The following is a 19,678-nucleotide window of genomic DNA, read 5'->3' on the forward strand; positions in this document are numbered from 1 at the left end:
CTTTAGGACTTAAGCAACAGGTCTCAGGGAAGGGAGCAACAACAACAAATTTGGGATCAGGAGACACAAAGGAAGGAAACAAGACAAAAAACTCTGTTCAAGTCTCAGTTTACTCTAGGGAAACAAAGGGCTTAAAAAGCTACAAACCACAAAAGTGCATGGGCCAAACCGGTATTATTGCTTGGTTACACATTAATGTAAATGGAATGTCCCCACTGTAAAATGTCTGGAAAGGAATGTCTTCACTGTAAAAGGTCCAGAAAGTCCCCTATCATAAAATGTCCCGAGTCAATTATGGGAACTGAAGCAAGATAGTGGAAGAAACAAAAGAGTATTAGTTAATAGATGATGGCCCAGGGACAAGATGGAGACTGAGATGCCAGGGCCTTTTGGGCCCCTTTTTTGTATACAGAAACAAATCATACTTAGGGTGGCAATGTCTAAATCAGCTTGGTCCTAGAGACTCAAAGGGGACTGTGCCTGCCTTAGGTCAGAGAGGTTGCAAAGGCAGTCACGCCCAGAAAGGTCTTACCCGTTATAGTGGAGACCCCGTCATCTTAGCGGGGTTCCCTGTCTTAGGTTGCCATTCATACTAAGGGTGGCCTCCTCCTCTCAGTTGCCCTTCACTGGCTACCCAGTCCATTGCACTGGAAAGGTGAAGGACCAAGCATGCGCTGGGTTATTTTAGGGGCCATTTGTAAGAATGTCATCAAAACCATCTCCCAGATCTGACATTGACAGCCGGTGATAATGAATCTGCAAGGGTCGGATCTTAATTGCATCTATTTGTCCCTAAATAAAGGCCATAATTCTATTAAAAAGAAAAGGTCCTAGCGGTAGTAGAATTAGTAACCAAGCACTGGGTCAAGGAAGGAGAGAAGGTAGGGCAGAATTCCATTCCAGGCACTCAACATGGGGTCTTCTTCCTGCAGTCTCTTCTTCCAGTACCTGCAAGTTTCTTTCAGAATACCAAGGTCCTGTAATACTCACAGGCAATAAAGCAAAAGCTGTTTGATGGACCACCATAACAGACATGCCAGGTTTCAATATACTAACACAATTACAAAGTGTACAATCAATACAATTTACATTAAGTACCGTGGAAGAAACAAAATAATTTCAACAAGACCAAACAATATCAAATTTGGAGCCTTAACACATGCACTAACATTTGTTTGAAATCCAGATCCTGTCCCAATTTTATCTGTTGCTAACACATCAGAGAGAACTGCAGCTAACTTTCAAATGTCTCTAAAAATGTCCAGAATCAGCCTTCCAAATGGAGACTTTTATTTCCAATATTGGATTAATTTCTAGACCAGTTCATGATTGAATCAGAATAACTGATCACATTAAAGGAAAAAGAAGAGTCATAACTCTTTTTGATTAAGTTTTTGAAGGCAGTTTCCACAGTCTCCATGCTTTCTCTCCCACAAGGTCTAAAAGCTCTAAGCAAGGCAGCTTGTCCAATCTGGGATATAGGCAAGCAAAGGTGGGTCAGGAACATATGTCCAAAACAGCTTTCCAGTCACCATTGTCAAGGTACTCTGAAAACTCATGTCAGCATCATTCTTTGTCCCAGCATCAGCATGTCTCACAAATCACTCTGGAACCTAGCATGCTCCTTCAGCATCCTGGGGAAAGAATATAAACATGCCCTTTATTCCATCCTAAATACCTGATCAGGACCACGCCATGATCTAGGTGGATCCTTCACCTAGGCATAAGTATGCCTGGTTGTAGGGTGCCATAGACACTCAGAGTTCCTTGATATCCAAATTTTAAAACTTTTCATATAAAAAGAACGTGATTTAAGTAAATGTGTGGTGTATGGGGATATAACTCCCCCTTTTTTATTTTATGACAATATTGTTTTAAAGTTCCACAATACCTGTTTCTCAATACTTTGTCCTTGAGGATTATAAGGAATCCCAGTAATATGGGTAATGTTAAATTGTTGACAAAACATCTCAAATGCTTGAGTGTAATAGCCAGTTCCATTATCTGTTATAATCTGATTTGGAACACCAAGCATATGAATAAAAAAATTAATGCAGGCAATGACTAATTACATTTTTAGTTGCTTCTCCTGTTAAAGCAGTTGCAACTAGAAAGCCTGAAAAGGTATCAATAGTCGTGCATATTTTATTTTTCTAAAATCAGAAATAATGCATATCCATTTGCAATAATTGATTAAGTATAAGTCCTCGAGAATTAACACCATTATGTGGAACAGGTAGAAATTGAGGACACTGAGAAGAATAAGTCTTTACAATTTAACCTGCAAATTCTCTAAAATTACCAAATTTTTATCTCAATCTGTTACTATTTTGATGAATTAAAGAGTTAGATTATATGGCCAAGTGTACTTATATGTAAGGCCTATAATCTGCCTGGGATACAAGTCTGCTGTAGCACTGCCTTAAGGGGTCTTATCCAGGCAGTCCAGAATGAGATTTTAAATGTTTAAGGATAGTCCTTTAAAGGAACAGTATTTTCTCTTAACTTGAGTTGTATATGCATAAACAATTGCAAAATTTGAGAATTAGCAGTATCTAAAAAAGGAACAATTTCAAGCAATTGTAAGCCCTGAGATTATATAGGTTATCAGTATACAATTTAAAGCATGATTTTTTTTTTTTTAACATATTAAAAATAGTGGCGGGCTGGTGAGATGGCTCAGTGGGTAAGAGCACCCGACTGCTCTTCCGAAGGTCCGGAATTCAAATCCCAGCAACCACATGGTGACTCATAACCATCCATAACAAGATCTGATGTCCTCTTCTGGAGTGTCTGAAGACAGCTACAGTGTTCTTACATGTAATAAATAAATCTTAAAAAAAAAAAAAAGACATTCTTTCCAAAATACTTTCATGATTCTATCCTACAATTTTTTATTAACACCACAACAGCTTCATAAGAGGATATTAAAACTTTACTTGGAGATGAGGAGAGATGAATCCACATTAATCCTCTCTTTTGCCAAAGAAGTGCTCTGGGCACATTGAGTAACAATAACTAATATTTGATTACAATCAATAACAATTGATTACAGAAGCTTCCTCTACTTTCTGCAAAGGTATTTGTCTCTCACCAGTTAATTTGCATCTCCCTTGATAACATCCAACAAAGGCTTAAGTCCTCCTGTGGTGAGCTTAAGGTGAGGTCTTAGCCAAAAGACATCTCCTGGAAGCTTTTGAAAATAATTTGAAGTAAGCAAATAATTTCTTCTTTCTTGAATTTTCTGTGCCACAATTCGTCTAGCATATAACCGAGGCCCCAAATATTGAAAAAGTAATTGCCTTTGAATCTTTTCTGGAGCAGCAACTACTCCAGAGTTTTAAAGCCCACTGTATAAGAGCAAAGCCTTGTAGTAAAACTCCTTCAGAGGGATCACCTTATAAAATGTGATGAATATACATTGAAAGATTCAAAGTCCTAACTTCTTGCATTGAAAAAAATTTTTTTTACACAATGTAATAATAAGACCATTACTTGAGGCAAAACTTTCCAAGATGCTGCTTTATGGCTTCTTTAAAATTACAAGCAAACATACTAAAAGTAAACCCTTTACAATCATCAGGATGCAAAGAAATAAAGAACAATCCTCCAAATCCATAATAATTCTATATGGAGTAAGCAGTCCAGATTGTAATGCCTCTACAAGTTCCATTGTCTCATTAACCTTTCATAAGTTTGAACTTTGTTTTGAACAACACCTTGATATCTGTAATAATGCTGTTTTGGCCTAAGAGTAATTCCCAGTTTCCTGGAGGCAAGGGCCCAAAAAACTTCCCTAGGCATGGTTTGCAAAACAAGCAGTGCCCAGCAAACCTAACTGTCTGAGGCCTGGCCCAATGACTACCCCTCCTGCAGTGAGGATCGATTCCAGGGGAGCGATTCTATTGTCTATGTCTCTAATTTTTGGACAGTTTTTCCTAAAAAGATTTATGTGCTCATACTTAAAACATTCCTTACCACCTCAGCACTGTGAGAGCATTGTTTGTACTGTAGTCCCCTGCAAAGCAGCAGCCATAACCAGACCCTGATTGTCTGGGGGTCCAATTTCTGCACAAACACAAATGTATCCAGATAAGAGTGGTTTTGTTTTGTATGGCCAGATGGCCGAATGGCAGATCAACATTCTCATTAAGACAGTTGTGTAACGAAAGGAATTCCTGCTTTAGTGTCCCCCAAAATCCTAGCTGCGTTTAGCAGCCTGTCCACAATTCCTGAAACAGTTCATCAGGAACTTGTTTGATACCAGATGAACTCCCACTGAAATCTCCTTTCCAATCTTGGGGGTGTTAAATTTGCTTCTACCACTGTATCCAATAAAAGCTTGTGTAAAAAAGGGCAGCAGGTCCATACTGGCCACAGCTGTTTTTAACTTTTATTACTCTAGCAACCATCTTAATTACAAATATGGGTGAGTTAAAAATCCTGAGCCTATGATCAAACTGCCAACTATAGCCAATCGAACACTGGCAATTTAACTATAATTTTTAAGTTTCTCTTGTAAGACACCAGAATACAGCCACAATTTTGGGAAGCAAAACTCAATTTTAACAGTGTAAACAATCCATTCTCTTTAAAAGGAACACTAAAGGCATTATTTTCATGTTACAAAATTTTTAAGTGTTTCCCTACTTTTTAACTGTAGTTAGGGAGCCTGGGTCATTCTGAGATGGTGGCCCAGAGCACACCAGAACTTTGGAAAGCAAAACTCAACCTCCAACAATCCAGTCTCTCCAAAAGCATCAAGTGAATCACCCAAATGCTACAAAGTTTGGCTGCCTGTTCCTGCACCGAACACAAGATGGTGCAGCCTCTAATACCTGAAAGAGGCTCTGCCCTAAATCCTATCTTTTATAAATCTGGTTTCTAGGATAAGAATTACATAGAATGTTACCCAGTTTAGAAGTATCTTTAGAGACCTGTTTCCCTGGGTTGGCTCATGCCACATATTCTCTGAATTCCTCCAACCCGGAGTTACCAGTTATAAGCAAACTTTCTGTTACCAATGTTACAAATTTTTAATCATACCCAATAACTTATAAGCCAATGGTCTAACATATTTATACCTTTATAAATATGTTTGGTAGAACATATTTATACCTTTAAAACCAGTCAGAAATAAAAATGAAATGACTACACATTTACTTATTTAAACCAGACAAAATTCTTAATTTTTCTAGCTGTAATTTCAAGAGAGGAGCTCCTTGTCACCTCTGAACCCAATAATCACAGCCACAGAGATTCTAGAAGAAATAGCCATCCATCAGTTCCCTTACCATAGAACTTGAGAAGCTTCTGGCCCCTTTAAGAGTAGCTTTTCAGAGAAGCTTCTAGAAGGGCTACGCTAGCAGTTCTAGACTCCTAACTACAGGTGCAGGCCTCCAAAGGCCAATTGAGACTGCTTTTTATTTTTTCTTTTTCTCTCCCTCTCTCTCTCTCTTTTAATGAGTTAAAACTAAATCAAAGTGGTTAGAGAGATGGCTCAGTGGTTAAGAGCACTGACTGCTCCTCCAAAGGTCCTGAGCTCAAATCCTAGCAACCATATAGTGACTCACAACCATCCATAATGAGATCTGATAGCCTCTTCTGGTGTGTCTGAAGACAGCTACAGTGTATTTAGATATAATAAATAAATATTTTTAAATAAATAAATAGCAACTAAATCAAGGGCTGAACAACCAGCAGATAAAGTTTTAACCATTTTTTTTTCTTTTGAACATGAAACACAGAACAACGATCAGTCAATCAAACCACAAAACAAAAACATGGACTTAACATAAAACAGTTTTGACAGACCTGGACAGATTGGCATGCCATTAACATAAAACAGTCAGTTTTGACAGATAGGCACTCCAAGGACAGACAATAGAGAGGGAAGAGAATTTGACATCCCAAAGGGACCCAGATATCCTACCTAAGAGACCTAGAACCAGGCATTCCTCCAGTAGGAGCCAGAGAGGAGGCAGGATGTCTCCCAACCTCCTGTCCCTAGGAGAGCTCTGAAACAGCTTACATTCATTTTCCTTCTCTTCCACCAAAGCATCCCCAGATAGTCGGAGAGGACTGCTTTTCTCAAACCCATTCTCTCGTGTCTCAGGTGTTAACTATCTCTAGTCAGGGTCCAAAGACTAAAAGCACCTATGAGAATTACCTTCACTTCTCTAGATTTTAGCATAACTCTAAACACATACACAAAACGCATTTTACCATTACCTTGTCCATCTACAAAGTTTATTCATCGCTGGCCCAACTCTCTGTAACAATCTTGCAAAGTGCTACCCATGCACTCCCATGAACTCACTCAGTAGACCAGGCTGGCCTCGAACTCAGAAATCCGACTGCCTCTGCCTCCCAAGTGCTGGGATTAAAGGCGTGCGCCACCACGCACTGCTCAATGTGGGGTTCCCATCTTTTAAGAGCAGTAGTACCTTCAAGGGGAAATCATGGGTAAATCTCTAACAGAATCAAAAAATTCAAGCAAATCATGTATTTTAACCTTTATCCCTGGCGCCTTTTTCAATCCTTCCACAAGTAATTCATGGCTACCCAACGTCTGTCCCATGATCACCACAAACTTACCAGGATCCCTAGTCGAGGTGAGAGGTTACTGCTCAAGATGTCTGCCACAGAAAATTCATCGGCTGACCAAAAACGTCGGTGATCTTCATTGGTCCCTTCATACTTGAGCCTCACTGCTGGGCACCAGCTGCCCTGACCTGCAGGAGTTAAGCAACAGGAGCAACAATGACAAATTTGGGATCAAGAGACACAAAGGAAGGAGACAAGACAAAAAATTCTGTTCAAGTCTCAGTTTACTCTAGGGAAACAAAGGGCTACAAAGCTACAAACCACAAAGGTGCATGGGCCAAACCCGTATTATCTCTTGGTTACACAATGATGTAAATGGAATGTCCCCATTGTAAAAGTCCAGAAAGCCCCCTATCACGAAATGTCCTAAGTCAATTATGAGAATGGAAGCAAGATAGTGGAAGAAACAAGAGTGTTAATAGATGATGGCCCAAGGACAAGATAGAGACTGGAGCCTCAACAGAAAAAGTCTGCTCCCCTGAGTTTGGGGACACCAGATATTGTTCCCTTTGGATTTTTGAGTTAGTATATTTGAAGGGAAGTCAGAAAAGAATAAGACCACTCAGGCAAGGTCAAAAGAGAAACTGTATATACACAGAGGAGACAGGAAATTAGAGAAGTGAGTGCTTTTAAAAGGAAATGGGGCTCGGTGTGGTAGGCTTAGTCTCTGCACTGGGGCTACAGAAGCAGTTGGAGCTCAGAGTTTGAGACCAGCCTGATGTATATAGTGAGTTCCAGGCTAGCCAGGGCTACAGACATACTGTCTCCAAAAGTAAAAGAAATGAAGAGCCAGTTTAATGGTGTAGCAGAGAGTCCCTAGCCTGATAATAATCTTAAATCCCCAAAACCTACCACTTCCTAAAAATTGTCCTGTAATCATGTATATGCATGCATTCACTTTCAGAATGCATGATCATAAATATTGCAAGAAAGGAAACAATAGACCTGGAGAGATACCTGTACAAGCATATGGGCCCAAGTTCAATTTCAAGAACTGATACAAAGAAGCTAGACATAGGTTTGTGCCTATGATTCCAGCACTGGCAGGATTGCTGGAGGTTCACTGGTCATCCAGCTTCACCTAATTAGTGAGTTTCACTTCCCAATAAGACACCCTGTCTCCAACAACAAACAGCAGAATGGTTGCTCTAGCTGGCAGTGCTGGCACATACCCTTAATCCCAGCACTTGGGATGTAGAGACAGGCAGAGCTCTTAAGTTTGAAGCCAGCTTGGTCTACAGAGAGAGTTCCAGGAGAACCAGGACTACACAGAGAGATCCTGTCTCAGCTGTCCCACCCCCACCCTCCAAAGAATGGTGACTTAAGGCCAGAGAGGTGACTCAATGGTGAAAAGCACTGGCTGCCTTTCTAGAGGACCCAGGTTCTATTTGCAGCACCTACATGGCAGCTCACAACTTCCTGTAATTTGAGTTCCTTCTTCTGGCTTATACACACACACACACACACTACACCTACATACATGCAAGCAAAACATACATAGAAAATAAAAATAAATCTTTTTAAGATAATGGTTGCCATTCACTAGTTATCAGATAGCTTCAAATTAATGTGATTGCTATTATCTCCATTTTCCCCAGAGTGGGGGATAGTCATGTGTGAACACACACCTTTTCCTGAACCCTCATTCACCATTTTGAAAGCCACCCCTGCTCAGCACTGCAGTGAGGGACATGGAGTGCTTGGAACTCTCTGAAGCTGCTCTGCTGGTACACTAAGACTTTGCAAAGGAAAAATTTGCTACAGTGTAAAGAGATTCTTTCCCACACTCATTATGAGTTGCTCTCTTTTAAAGGATCTTTTGAATTTTGATGATCCACTGAATATTGAAGCTGCAGAACATCATTTGCGGGACAAGGTGAGCTGACAAGTGGGCTGCTTCTAAGTAGGCACGCTAGGGAAAAGGTCGTAGGAGTCTCAGCTGGTAAGTGAGGCTTCAGTGGTGGATGCCAGGCGGCCATTTAAGGCAGTTTATATATGATGTTACAGTAAATGTGTGGTTTGCTCATAGTGAATATGGTTTTTATTACAGGTAAAACCATAATAAAATTTCATTACTTTGTTAGCAGTAAGGGATGGCTGGGGATATAGCTTTGTGATAGAGCACTTGTCTAGCACTGCAAAACAAAACAGCAAAACTCCACCACAGAGGTAGAGAAGGAAAATGAGTAACATCAGGCCACATTTTACTCTTAGTCTTTCTTTTTCTTTCTGACCAGTCCATATATGTTCCCTCCTGGGTGGTTGTCTTTTATTCACTCAGGTTTTCCCCACAGTAGTCAGTAAACACAACTACACCCTGAAGTATTTGATTTGGTCCTACAGGCAGATTACTGGGTCAGGGATACTGTATGTCCTTAGTTTGAATTGTGGGCGCAATGGACACAACCCCTGTATACACTGCCTGGGAAACTTCTAGGCAGATCAAGTGTTGCAGAATATGCTTGCTTTGTGCTTCTATATAGTTTGCTCTTATTTTTGAGCCATTCTCAGAAGATTGTTTGAATTTTTTGTTTTTGTTTTTTTCCTGATATGCCTGCTGAGGGCCTGACTCTGGCCATCATTTTGCACATGCAGGGGGCAGAGCTTTGTTTTGTACATCAAACATTTTCTGTCTTACCTACTTCAGATGGGTATGAGGTGCTTCTGAGAAAAAAAGCCTATTAATCAAATACCCAAGCCTCCCAAAGGAACCAGTGTAAGTGTACCAAGCTGTAAGAGTTGCCATCACAGTGCACTGTGGCTACACTCCGGGGCCTGTGTCTAAGCAGGGTATAGGTCCATAAATAAAGCATCAGAACCCCAGGGAAGGGAAGGGACGAAGCACTGAGAGAGATGCACCTGGAATGACTTTGCACAAGGGTCTCCTACAGAAGACCAGAACAGTCCAGTGTGGGTGAGCGGCTCTTAGCATTTCCACTGTACTGTCTCCTGCACAGTTTGCACTGCAGTCATGGAAAGGTGGGCCATTGGTGACAGGAAGCCAGGTTTCTCCATAGGGTCCTTCACTTTGGAGGTTTGCTGTGTTCCTGAAGTGTCACTTTGTTCTCTCACTCTGCTGTGTCCTCTCCCTCCGCAGGAGGATTTTCGGGACAAAGTGGATGAATACATCAAACGCTATGCCAGATGATAAGAGGAGAGATCGCAGGTCTGAGGACTTTGTCACAGTTGTCTCTGGTGTGAAACAGCTCGAGGTAGCCCTCCTCCCCATCCTCATACTCCCTGTCAGCCCCTTGGGATTGTCCCAGTCCTGCAACCATGCTATCCTGAAGAAGACCCTCCTGACTGCCCACTATAGGAGGAGAACAACATAATGCAGCAAGAAAGTGTGTCTGGGCCTCAGAGAGTCGTCTGCTTCCCTTAACGTGTTTACTGAAACTACTGTCTAGGCTGTCTGGTGGAATCCCTCCGAAGTTGTAATGAACTCACCACTGAGGATATAGCGCTTGCTTCCTTTCCCCCAACAATCGGTGTCCTGCACAAGTGATGTAATGACATGTTCCATGTGACTGGCAGATTGGCAATAAGAAACCCGCTATAAACTGTGATTGGATGCACATTCTCTTAGCTTCTTCCACGAATGTTGACCCTACCTAGATGTGAAGCTTCCCAGAATGCATAGTCATTCACTGTAGATCTTACTGAAATGCGTATTTTATTTAATGTAAGTATATTTTGGAACAGATTTGTAATTTGTACAATTTGATGCTTTAATTATTTTTTCTATTCTTATTTACTTTGTATTCATTGTATAGAGCAAACACAAAGACATTGAGTCAAGAAACTACTGAAGAGAAATACAAAGAGACCACGCTAGGCACATACTTCAGTTTCCCCAGATGCAGCAGGAGTCTGGCTCCTAGGCAGCAGCTCTTCCTTCAGGTCTACATGTGGGTGTCTTAGAGCCTTAGACCTACACCTGGACGGTCAGAACCAAAGGCGGGGAGGCTTCCCTCACGTGCTACCCAGACACAGCAGGCCGGTAGGTGATTCTGCCATGGTCATAGCATGAGCCAGGGCTCCTTAACAGACTCTGTCATTTCCGTCCTGCCTGGGGAGTCAGCTCAGTCTCTGACTCTGCCACAACTCCACTATGACTGTCTTCCAATTTGCCAGTGGTTCCAAGTGGGGGAATTTCATAGCTGCAGCATACGCCATAGTCAGGGTAGTACACTTCAGGGTCAGCCCTGGAGAGAGACAGGTGGGCTTATTCTGGCTTTAGACATCTGAACCAGTGAAATCTAATGCAAAATAAATGCATGTCTGGTTTTACTCACTGCCTGCCTAGCATTCACATTTAACTGCTAGTCTTCCTGCCTGTCATCTTCTGGGTTTAGTGTGCAAACAAGGTCAGTTTTGCTTCCCACTTGGCATCAGGAATTGTGCCAATTAGCCATGAGGGTGATCTCTGCTGGCAGCCACATACCTAGAGGAACCGAGCAGGAAGGGCATCGTCTAACAAGGCGAATGGTAGTACTCCAGTGGTTTAGGTTTAGGACTTGCCCACGAGCCTCAGCATCCTCCTCCCAGAGTCTAGGGAAAGCTGTGACTTAACCCTCTGCCAGTGTTGCTGTCATTGGGCTGGTGCCCAGCAGCTGACCAAGGCAGTGCTAGCATCACAGGTAGGACTTCCTCACAAGAATGCTTCAGTGGAAGAAATGACACTAGTGCCTGTCAGTGCACACAGTGCCGGAGAGCAGCCTGCCTGCACTGTGAGGAAGGTGCTAACCTCAGGGTACCACACAGTAGCATTTTGGAGGTCAGATAGTTTATGATACGACATTTCCAAGTAAGAGGATATCCTCTCATTCTGTTAAGTGGAAATCACTTTCCCCAATCCACAGACTCCACAGCCTCACCCCTCACAGTGAGCAGTGGTGCTTACCTGACCTCTAGACTGCCAGCTTCTTGATTTCCCCACCCCGGCCAAAGCAATGTTCTAACTAGTTCTTGTGACCCCAGCCAAGCTGGTAGTTTCTAGTCTACCAAGGAGGTATGATCCTCAAACTTGTGAAGAGGCGGGGCCAGCCCCCTATGGGAAACTGGTGCTAGTGGTCTGCAATGGGCATGGAAGCTCTTGGGAGCTTGAGCACACTGCTGACTATCATCCTCTGCTTCCTGAGTCTTGGAGGCTGCTGCTCAGCTTGGGTGAAAGTGGTGTGTTCTCAAGTGCTCAGAGAAGGAAACCCTTGCAGGGTGGGCCTCAGAAGGAGAGTTGCATCTCTGATTGTCCCTTAGACACCTACCCCAGCAGGTTTCACCTGCTGTCTTTCTCAGGAGCTGAGGCAGGGGGACCATTAAGTAGAGTCCAGGTTTTGGCTGCACACCATTGTGCCTCTTTCCTCCTAGCCCTGCTCTCACTCTTGTTATTGTTATTTTCTGTTTGTTGCTGCTTGGTCCAAGCTGGCCTTCTGCCTCAGTTTCCTCAGTGCTAGGATGGCAGGTGTCACAGTACCCACTGTTTAGGGAGCTTGCAAGCAGATCCCAGGAAGCAGAGTCTTCAGTTGTGGGTGACCGCCCTTTTCGTTCTGTTCAAGCACTGAGAACCGCAGACACCCTGTCCTTCCCACTGAGCACAGCCAGCAAGGTGTGTATTTGCAAGAGCAGACACCGTAGAGAAGCTTTGTGGAGCTTCTTCCCAGGGAACACCACCGTGCTACCCCAACTCCACCCACTGCTGAAAGTGGAAGCTCACTGAACAACCTAAAGCCACACGTTGTTTTGATTTTCCACCCCTGTGAAATCTGTGGTGGCGGGGGTCTGTTCTGGTTAACCTTAGTTGAACTTCGTATTCTACTAGACCTTAAAAGTCACTCATGAGTTCCTGTGGCCACCAGGGTTGTTTTGTTTATTTATTTATTTTATGTATATGAGTGCTCTGACTGCATGTACTCCTGCATGCCAGAAAAGGGAATTGGATCCTGTTATAGATAAATGTGACTGCTGGAAATTGAACTTGGGACCTCTGGAAGAACCAGCCAGTGCTCTCAATCACTGAGGCATCTCTCCAGTCCCAACATCAGTTTTTTGCTGACAACCCAGCAGAATTTCCTTTTTTTGGTTAAAAATACCCAAATAATGGGCAAGACAGTTAGGTGGCAAAAGTGCTTGCACATCAGGTGACCTGAGTTTGAGCCTCTTCTGCCCTCCTTCCAGCCCCTGTAAGGGTGGAACGAGAGCCAGCTCCACAGAGCTATCCTCTGGCTTCCACATGTATGGCACATGCTCACTCATTAAAGAAAATAACTTTTAAAACAGAAAAGGCTATAAGCCAGCAGCCACAGTCTCGAGTAGGCATTTCCTCATTGCCTGGCCCAGGGTGGTTTTGAGCTTCAGCTATTTACAAATATTCTAAGATTCAGACTTCTACAGTTCCACTGTTGATGAAATAAGTTATGCTGAGTAAAATGCCAGTATGATAACATTGCTGGGCATGCTTTTGCCAAAGAAGAACTTTAAAAATAAAGCCTCTCACCCCTCTTTCCTTCCATGACCTGTATCAAGCACTCAGCAGCACAGGGGGCTGGTGCAGGAGGCCATACTGCCTGTCTGTGCTTACTGAAAGAATTAGCATTTTTAAAGCACAGAGTGGAGGCCTTACCTAAGAATGTATTTGTACATGTTGAGTGGCATAAAGAACTGAATTATCTCAAATCTCAGCTTTGGACTCATTTGCTCTCGTTCTTAAATTTTCTGAGCCAGAGTTTTTCTAAAAAATGTCGTGGGTTTTTAGCTTATAGCAGGCAGTGCCTGCCTTCTGGGTGCTGCAGTGCAGTGTGAGCAGGGCCTCTTGCGAAGCCTCACACAGGAGCACTTGTGGCAGGTGTCCACTCAGAAAAGAAAGGAGCTGTGGTGACTTTGTTCCTGAGTCCTATAGCTGACATGCAGTAGCTGATGCCACACTGTAAAGCACTGGGAGCCAGCATTTCTAGGCTGTCTGTCACTTTCTCCACACTGAGTTTGTCACCTCTGCATCCCTGCTGCACTTTCTAGCCACTCCTCACTCAAGAAGCTCATGATACTGGGAGATTTGGTATCAAGCCAGTCATTTGTGTTAGCATACATTACTGTTTAGAGAAGAAACTTTAGTTCTAAAACCCATACCCTTCCTTACTGGACAGTGGGAGCTGAGGGTCTGTGCTAGGCGGAGCTGTGGTGAACAGCTTTCTTCTACTTCAGAAGTTTGGCCTCACACTAATGTCTGAAGTGATGGAGTTCTAGCTTGGAGCTCTAGATGAATCTGGAGACATAGGCCAAGGTTCGGTGTTTCCATTGTCCTCACAGTGGGCCAGCCCCACAGGAAACAGTCATTGAGGTCCCTGGCCTCAAAGTAGTGCTTTCACACCCTGAGATATAGCATCTACTCAGTTCAGTCCAGTCTCAGCTTTCCTCCTGGGGCTCTGTCCATATCCAGGTCACATACTCTTAAGTACTCTGGCTGCTTTTACACGTAGATAGGCACTTGTGAGGACCCCAGTCTTTCCCAGCCATCAGCAAATGATGGGAATGTCACATGGCCTTATGTGTGTTCATGTCCCTCTGGGAGCACCTGGAGCCTTACCTTGACCATGTGAGATAATCTGGCTCTTCGCTATTGAATGAGGTAGAGAATGTGGAGTGTGTACCAGAGGTGCTTGCCCAAGGAACTACCCAGAAGCTGGGAGCCCTGGCCAGCCATGCGGTGACTGAAGAGACCTGCCCATCAATGAGAGAGCTTTTGCTTTGCCTGAGTAAGGAGCCCAGGAAATGAACAACAGAAAAATCTTATCCTGGAGGCTCAGAATTACCTATTAGTATGAATAGAAATAAAGTGTAGGATCAAAAAATGTAGGAGGCCCCAATAAATAACATGCTAACTCAGATAAAATAAAATAAAATAAAGCAGGGAAAAACAAGCCAAAGTGAAAGGCAACAGGAAGCCATGCCATAACAAAAGCCACATGGCAGGGATGGCTCGGTGGGTAAAACCCAGATGATGGGTTTCATTCCCAGCACCCACATGGCAGCTCACAACTTTAACTCAGTTCCAGGGGATCTAACACCCTCATAAATATGTGCAGGTAAAACACCAATGCACGTGAAATAAAAATCATTTAAAAAAAAAAAAAAAAAAAGATGGTGTTTTAGTTAGGGTTTCTGTTGTTTCAACCTAACACCATGACCAAAAACCAAAAAAGGGGTTATTTGGCTTACACTTTCATAGTGCTGTTCACCAGTGAAGGAAGTCAGGACAAGAACTCAAACAGCAGGATCCTGGAGACAAGAGCCAATGTAGAAGTCATGGAGGGGTACTGTTTACTAGCCCAGGGATGGCACACCCCACCATGGGCTGGGCCTCCTGTATTGATCACTAATTTAGAAAATGCTTTACAGCTGGATCTTGTAGAGGCATTTCCTCACCTGAGGCTCCTCTGTTAACTAGCTTGTGTCAAGCTGATACACAAAACCAGCCAGTACAGACTGGTTCCGAGACATGGACAAAGCAAACCCTGGAGCCTGCAGAAGACAACACAGACCCTCAGAAGGGAGCAGAGGAAACTGCATGCCTGATCAGTAGCTGGAAAAACTGACTGCAAGGACCCTCTGCGCGAAGCCAAGCTAATGCCTGGCTGTGTCACACACGAGTCAGTTTTTAGACTTATCACCAAGCAATGTGACAGACAGTGCCCTTAAGTGACACTCGCCAGATTCTGGCTCATGGCAACCATAGCTCCCCCAGCTTTCAAGGGAACTGAGTCTTAGGTTGTTGGAACTCAGAGCAGAGTCCACACAGGATAGACCGCACAGAGTACATGCCCAGCCGACCCAAAGGCTCATGTGACCTTAGCTGTTCCTGCAATGTCTGACCCTGAGATCTTTGAAGCTAGGAAAGAGAAATGACCTGGAGTATAAGCCTTGCGATTGAGCCCGATGGGTAGAGGTCAGTGGCTACTATTGGCTCAGCCATGGGAAAAGTTAATCCTAGAGGCTATGCTGGCCCTGCCCAAGTCAGCAAGATGGCTGAATAGGTGAATATAAGCAAGCCTGATGACCCTCTGGGACTCAGGGTGGGAGGACAGAACAGTCTCTCTTGCCCAAGATGTCACCTGGCTGCCATGTGTGTGCTGTGGTGCAGATGCAAGCATGTGCTCCAAACACAAGGTGTAATTTTTAAAAAGCCACACCCAAAATAAAGCTTCTAAATGCTTGTAGTAATAAAATACCGATTCTATGCCATGACAAGCCACCAAGCTTGCAGTGTTCTGTCCCAAGGTACCAGGATGCCTACAAAACCATCTTGTAAAAGGAATTACCATCATAAACAGCAGTCACCAGCTCTGGTCATGCAGACACAGGCACTTCTGAGAGGGAAAGAAGGGAGGAGCCCTTCAGAGTGACTGCTCAGCCAGGTTTATTTCTGGCTTCCCATCAGGCAGACCTAAGGTTGCCCTCCCAGAAGATAGAGGTAGGCAGCCAGAGGCTTGCCAAATCGTCACCAGCACTGCACAGTGTTGCCAGCCTTAAGATCCCAATCTCCTACAGCATGTGTCTAAGAGCCTAAAAAACATCCTCAGGTCAAACACCAGGGGCTTAAAGCCACAGCCAACACTGATGGAATGGGTCAAATATCCGAAGAACTGAAAAGATTTCAGAATATCTGTCATAAGAGTGTTCCCATGTCTATGAATCCTGAAATTGAAAAAGAATTCCCTACAAATATTCAGAGCTTAAAGAAGACCAAAATTATAAAGCTAAAGACCAACTTTAAAACTTTTGTAGGTGGACTCAGTGGAAACAACAAGTTGAGTCAGTAAGCCAAATGAATCCCCACAGCATGTAGGCCTGGAGACACCGGAACAGTAGACCCAAGCCCTACTCAGAGAAGAGAGTGGAATCACAAGAGAAACCAAACAAAAAACAACTCACATTCTATAAAGGACTAGAGCATACACGTCCCTGGAGAAATAGACCCTGAGCTGGATAAGTGCAAAACTGTACCAAGAAGCATGGATCTCTGAACACTAAAAACTACTGGGCTGGCAAATGGCTCAGAAGGTAGAGACAGGCAGATCTCTGTAAGTTCAAGACCAGCCTGTCTACATGGTTCAAGGCCAGGTAGGATTCCACAGTGAGACCTTACATCTTTAAATTTTTTTAAAATGTTAATTTTTTTAGATATTTTCATCATTTACATTTCAAATGCTACCCCCTTTTCTAGTTTCCTCTCCGAAGGTCCCCTATACCCTCCCCCTGTTAAATTTTTAATTAATTAATTAAAAAATTAAAAGTCTGAGAAAAAAATAGGTATTACCTATAGAGACACATCAGAAAGCATACAGGACAAAAGGAAGATGCATGTCACTTAAGTGCTGAAAGAGTACTTGGCGAGTCTATATTCAGGAAAACCTTGTTTCTGGAAACAAAGAGAAAGTCAGCTCCATTCCACAGATGAAGTAAAATGATGAATTACTGACCTATTTTTAAAGGTTGACAAAAACCGTCAATACCGCTGCAGTACTAAAGTAATCAACACTCAGGAGGCAGAGGTAGGCAGATCTCTGTGAGTCCAAGGCCAGTCGGGGCTACATAATGAGACGCTTTCAAAAATTAAGTAAAATCAAGGTTCTTCAAACACAGGGAATAATGGAACCTTTAGAAATCATATATGGTGGTTAAATAGAAGTTACCCCCCCACACACCCTGTGCTCAAGCACAGTGATGCTGAAAGTAGAGAAGAGGGTGGGGAAACAGGAGGCTCATGGGAGAAAGGGATTATGTAAACACAGCACTTATGTATTCTCAACAATTTTCATTTAAAAAAGAAGGAAAGGACTGGGGTAAGCCCAGCTGTGGGAGAGCACTTAACCCACCTTATGTGAGACCTTGGGCTTCACCTCTAATACTGCCCCAACCCCCAAAAACAGCAGAGGAAACAAAAGAAACCACATTCGGGTAAGATTCCCTTACTTCATCAAAAATGGTAAAATGTTGGTACTCGGAAGCAGAGATGACAGACGCTAAGAACATGCACTGCTCTTCTGGGAGACCCAAGTTTGGTTCCTAGCACTCACATGAGGTGGCGTAAAAGCATCTGTAACTCCAGCTTTAGGGGATGCAAGGCTCTTCTCCGGAATTCATGTGCATGTTGTACTCACATACCCTTTCCTACGGAACGATACACAGAATTAAAACGTGCTGCTAGCATTGGTGCTAGCAGACTTAGTTCACACGTGTGTATCATAATACCCACAGTAACCTCTGAAAGCTGCTTACAAAGATACAGGAAATGACAGCCGGAACAGATGTGGCTACAGCCGCACACTGCCATATCCAGCTGAGGCATTTTCCCAGATGAGCCAATGAGCACCCAGGAGGATGCTCAACAGTACTGGATGGCAAAGAACTTCTGAGATCACTTGCCAAGAAATTAACTGACAAAAGAGAAAAAAGAAAACAAAGGCAGTGTCAGTCCTGGAGATTCCACAGACCTCAGTGAGAGCAGAGGCATCTCTCACTTAGACTGGCAGTAACTCTACAGTAGTGTTAGTACTGTGCAGCTCACCTTTACAGCCACCAGAGAGGGCAGAATGTGGAGGGTGCTCTTCCCAAAGGAATGTGCCATTCTTCAACAAACCTAGCAATTTCCTGGATGAGTCCACGTGTAAGACTTTTTCTTGATTTGAATCAGTTCAATAAGGACAGCGATTTTTTTTTTCCCTATGTTGCAAAACACGTGACTGACCAATGTACACCAATCAGTCATGTACACTATCACTAAATGAGTGAAATAATAAAAATAATTCCACCATAGCAATGTTAAAAGAACAGAGTAGTTGTCAATTTGATAAACACTGGGGCTTTCTTAGTGCGTGCAAAGCTCTCGGTTCCATTGCTATTGCCACTAAAATAATCATAAGACCACAAGTTTTATGCCCTGAGGACTGCAAAGCACCGCCGAAAGAGACAAGAGATCTAAAGTGGGAAACCGGTCCTGTGTCCTTGGCTCTGGACAAGGTAGTGGAGAGGTAGCCCCCATTAGCCATCCATTCTGCACTCTCCCATCCCCCTCAGCCTTTGTGGAGTGCATTTGCCTTACCCACACTCTTCCTGCAAGATCAGCAAGACAGCCTTACTGGGAGAGCTGCGGGTCCAGGTCAACCTCAGGCTGGTGGGCAAGCGCGGTACTAGCCTAGCCGCCAACCCTTCCTGGAACTCGGCTGCTGCTGTGTCCGTCACTGCCCCCTGGTGGGCAAGCACAGCACTAGCTGCCAGCCCTTCCTGAAGCTCCTCTGCTGCTGTGTCCCTCGCTCTCCCACACATCCCAGCACTTTTCTTCCACCAACTTAGCAGCAATAGGCGAAGCCACTGGTCCTCCTGTTAGCTGACAGCCCAGGGGTATGGTGATGAAGACCTGGTTGAGCAGGGAGTTCCACAAGTATATGGCGCCTCTCTTGGGCCTCAATACCAGATGGCAAAGTTCAGTGTATGGGACACCAGCATCCGGGAGGAGTTTAGAACTCGACGATTGGCTACTACATGCAAGCCACATGATGAAAGCTATGATGTGCGTCATTATAGTGTCTGGTGTAACCTCAGGAATTGCAAGAATGGGTTAAACTGTCCCAGGTACAGGTATGTGAAAACATTGTTGTTTTGTGATAACAGAGTCAATGTTAAGGACAGGAAGTGAAGGCCCAGGATGGTCCAGATCATCTAAGATAAAGATGAGAATCTGAGAAAGGGGAAGCTGGAGCCCGAGACCAATTTCAGTCAGCTCAGCACCACTTAACCATCATTCAGCTAAGTAGACAGGTTCAGTTCTGCGTGCTGACGAGGATGGGTGGGTTTCAGAGTGAATGTGACACTTGGGGGGGGGGGAGTTGAGACAGGGTTTCTCTGTATAGCCCTGGCTGTCCTGGAACTCACTTTGTAGACCAGGCTAGCCTCGAACTCAGAAATCCGCCTGCCTCTGCCTCCCGAGTGCTGGGATTAAAGGTGTGCTCCACCACGCCAGGCGGGAATGTGACACTTTAAAACACACGTTCAGAATTCACTTTGTAGACCAGGCTGGCCT

The 19,678-nt window shown here is 43.8% G+C and overlaps 1 protein-coding gene and 1 long non-coding RNA gene across 5 annotated transcripts in view; one reads left to right on the forward strand and one right to left on the reverse strand.

The window, feature by feature from the left end:
- The window catches only part of Ube2f (ubiquitin conjugating enzyme E2 F (putative)), a 36,126-nt gene extending 25,225 nt beyond the window's left edge, over positions 1 to 10,901 (forward strand). For 3 of the 4 annotated variants that reach the window (XM_021198152.2, XM_021198150.2, XM_021198151.2), the window contains exons 9-10: positions 8,420 to 8,482; positions 9,704 to 10,901. In XM_021198152.2, coding sequence (XP_021053811.1) covers positions 8,420 to 8,482; positions 9,704 to 9,754 — 114 coding nt within the window. In that variant the 3' untranslated portion in view covers positions 9,755 to 10,901. The remainder of the gene's footprint in view (positions 1 to 8,419; positions 8,483 to 9,703) is intronic. The other variant, XM_029538749.1, reaches the window with a different exon arrangement.
- LOC115064032 lies at positions 1,434 to 18,775 on the reverse strand. Its single transcript, XR_003843880.1, has 3 exons — positions 18,701 to 18,775; positions 6,598 to 6,734; positions 1,434 to 1,634 (listed from the first exon to the last, which is right to left on the reverse strand). It is a non-coding gene; the product is annotated as an uncharacterized LOC115064032 (long non-coding RNA).
- Positions 18,776 to 19,678: the final 903 nt, after the last annotated feature.

Source organism: Mus pahari, chromosome 5, assembly GCF_900095145.1.
Source record: "Mus pahari chromosome 5, PAHARI_EIJ_v1.1, whole genome shotgun sequence".
In the NCBI taxonomy this organism is placed as follows: Eukaryota; Metazoa; Chordata; class Mammalia; order Rodentia; family Muridae; genus Mus; species Mus pahari.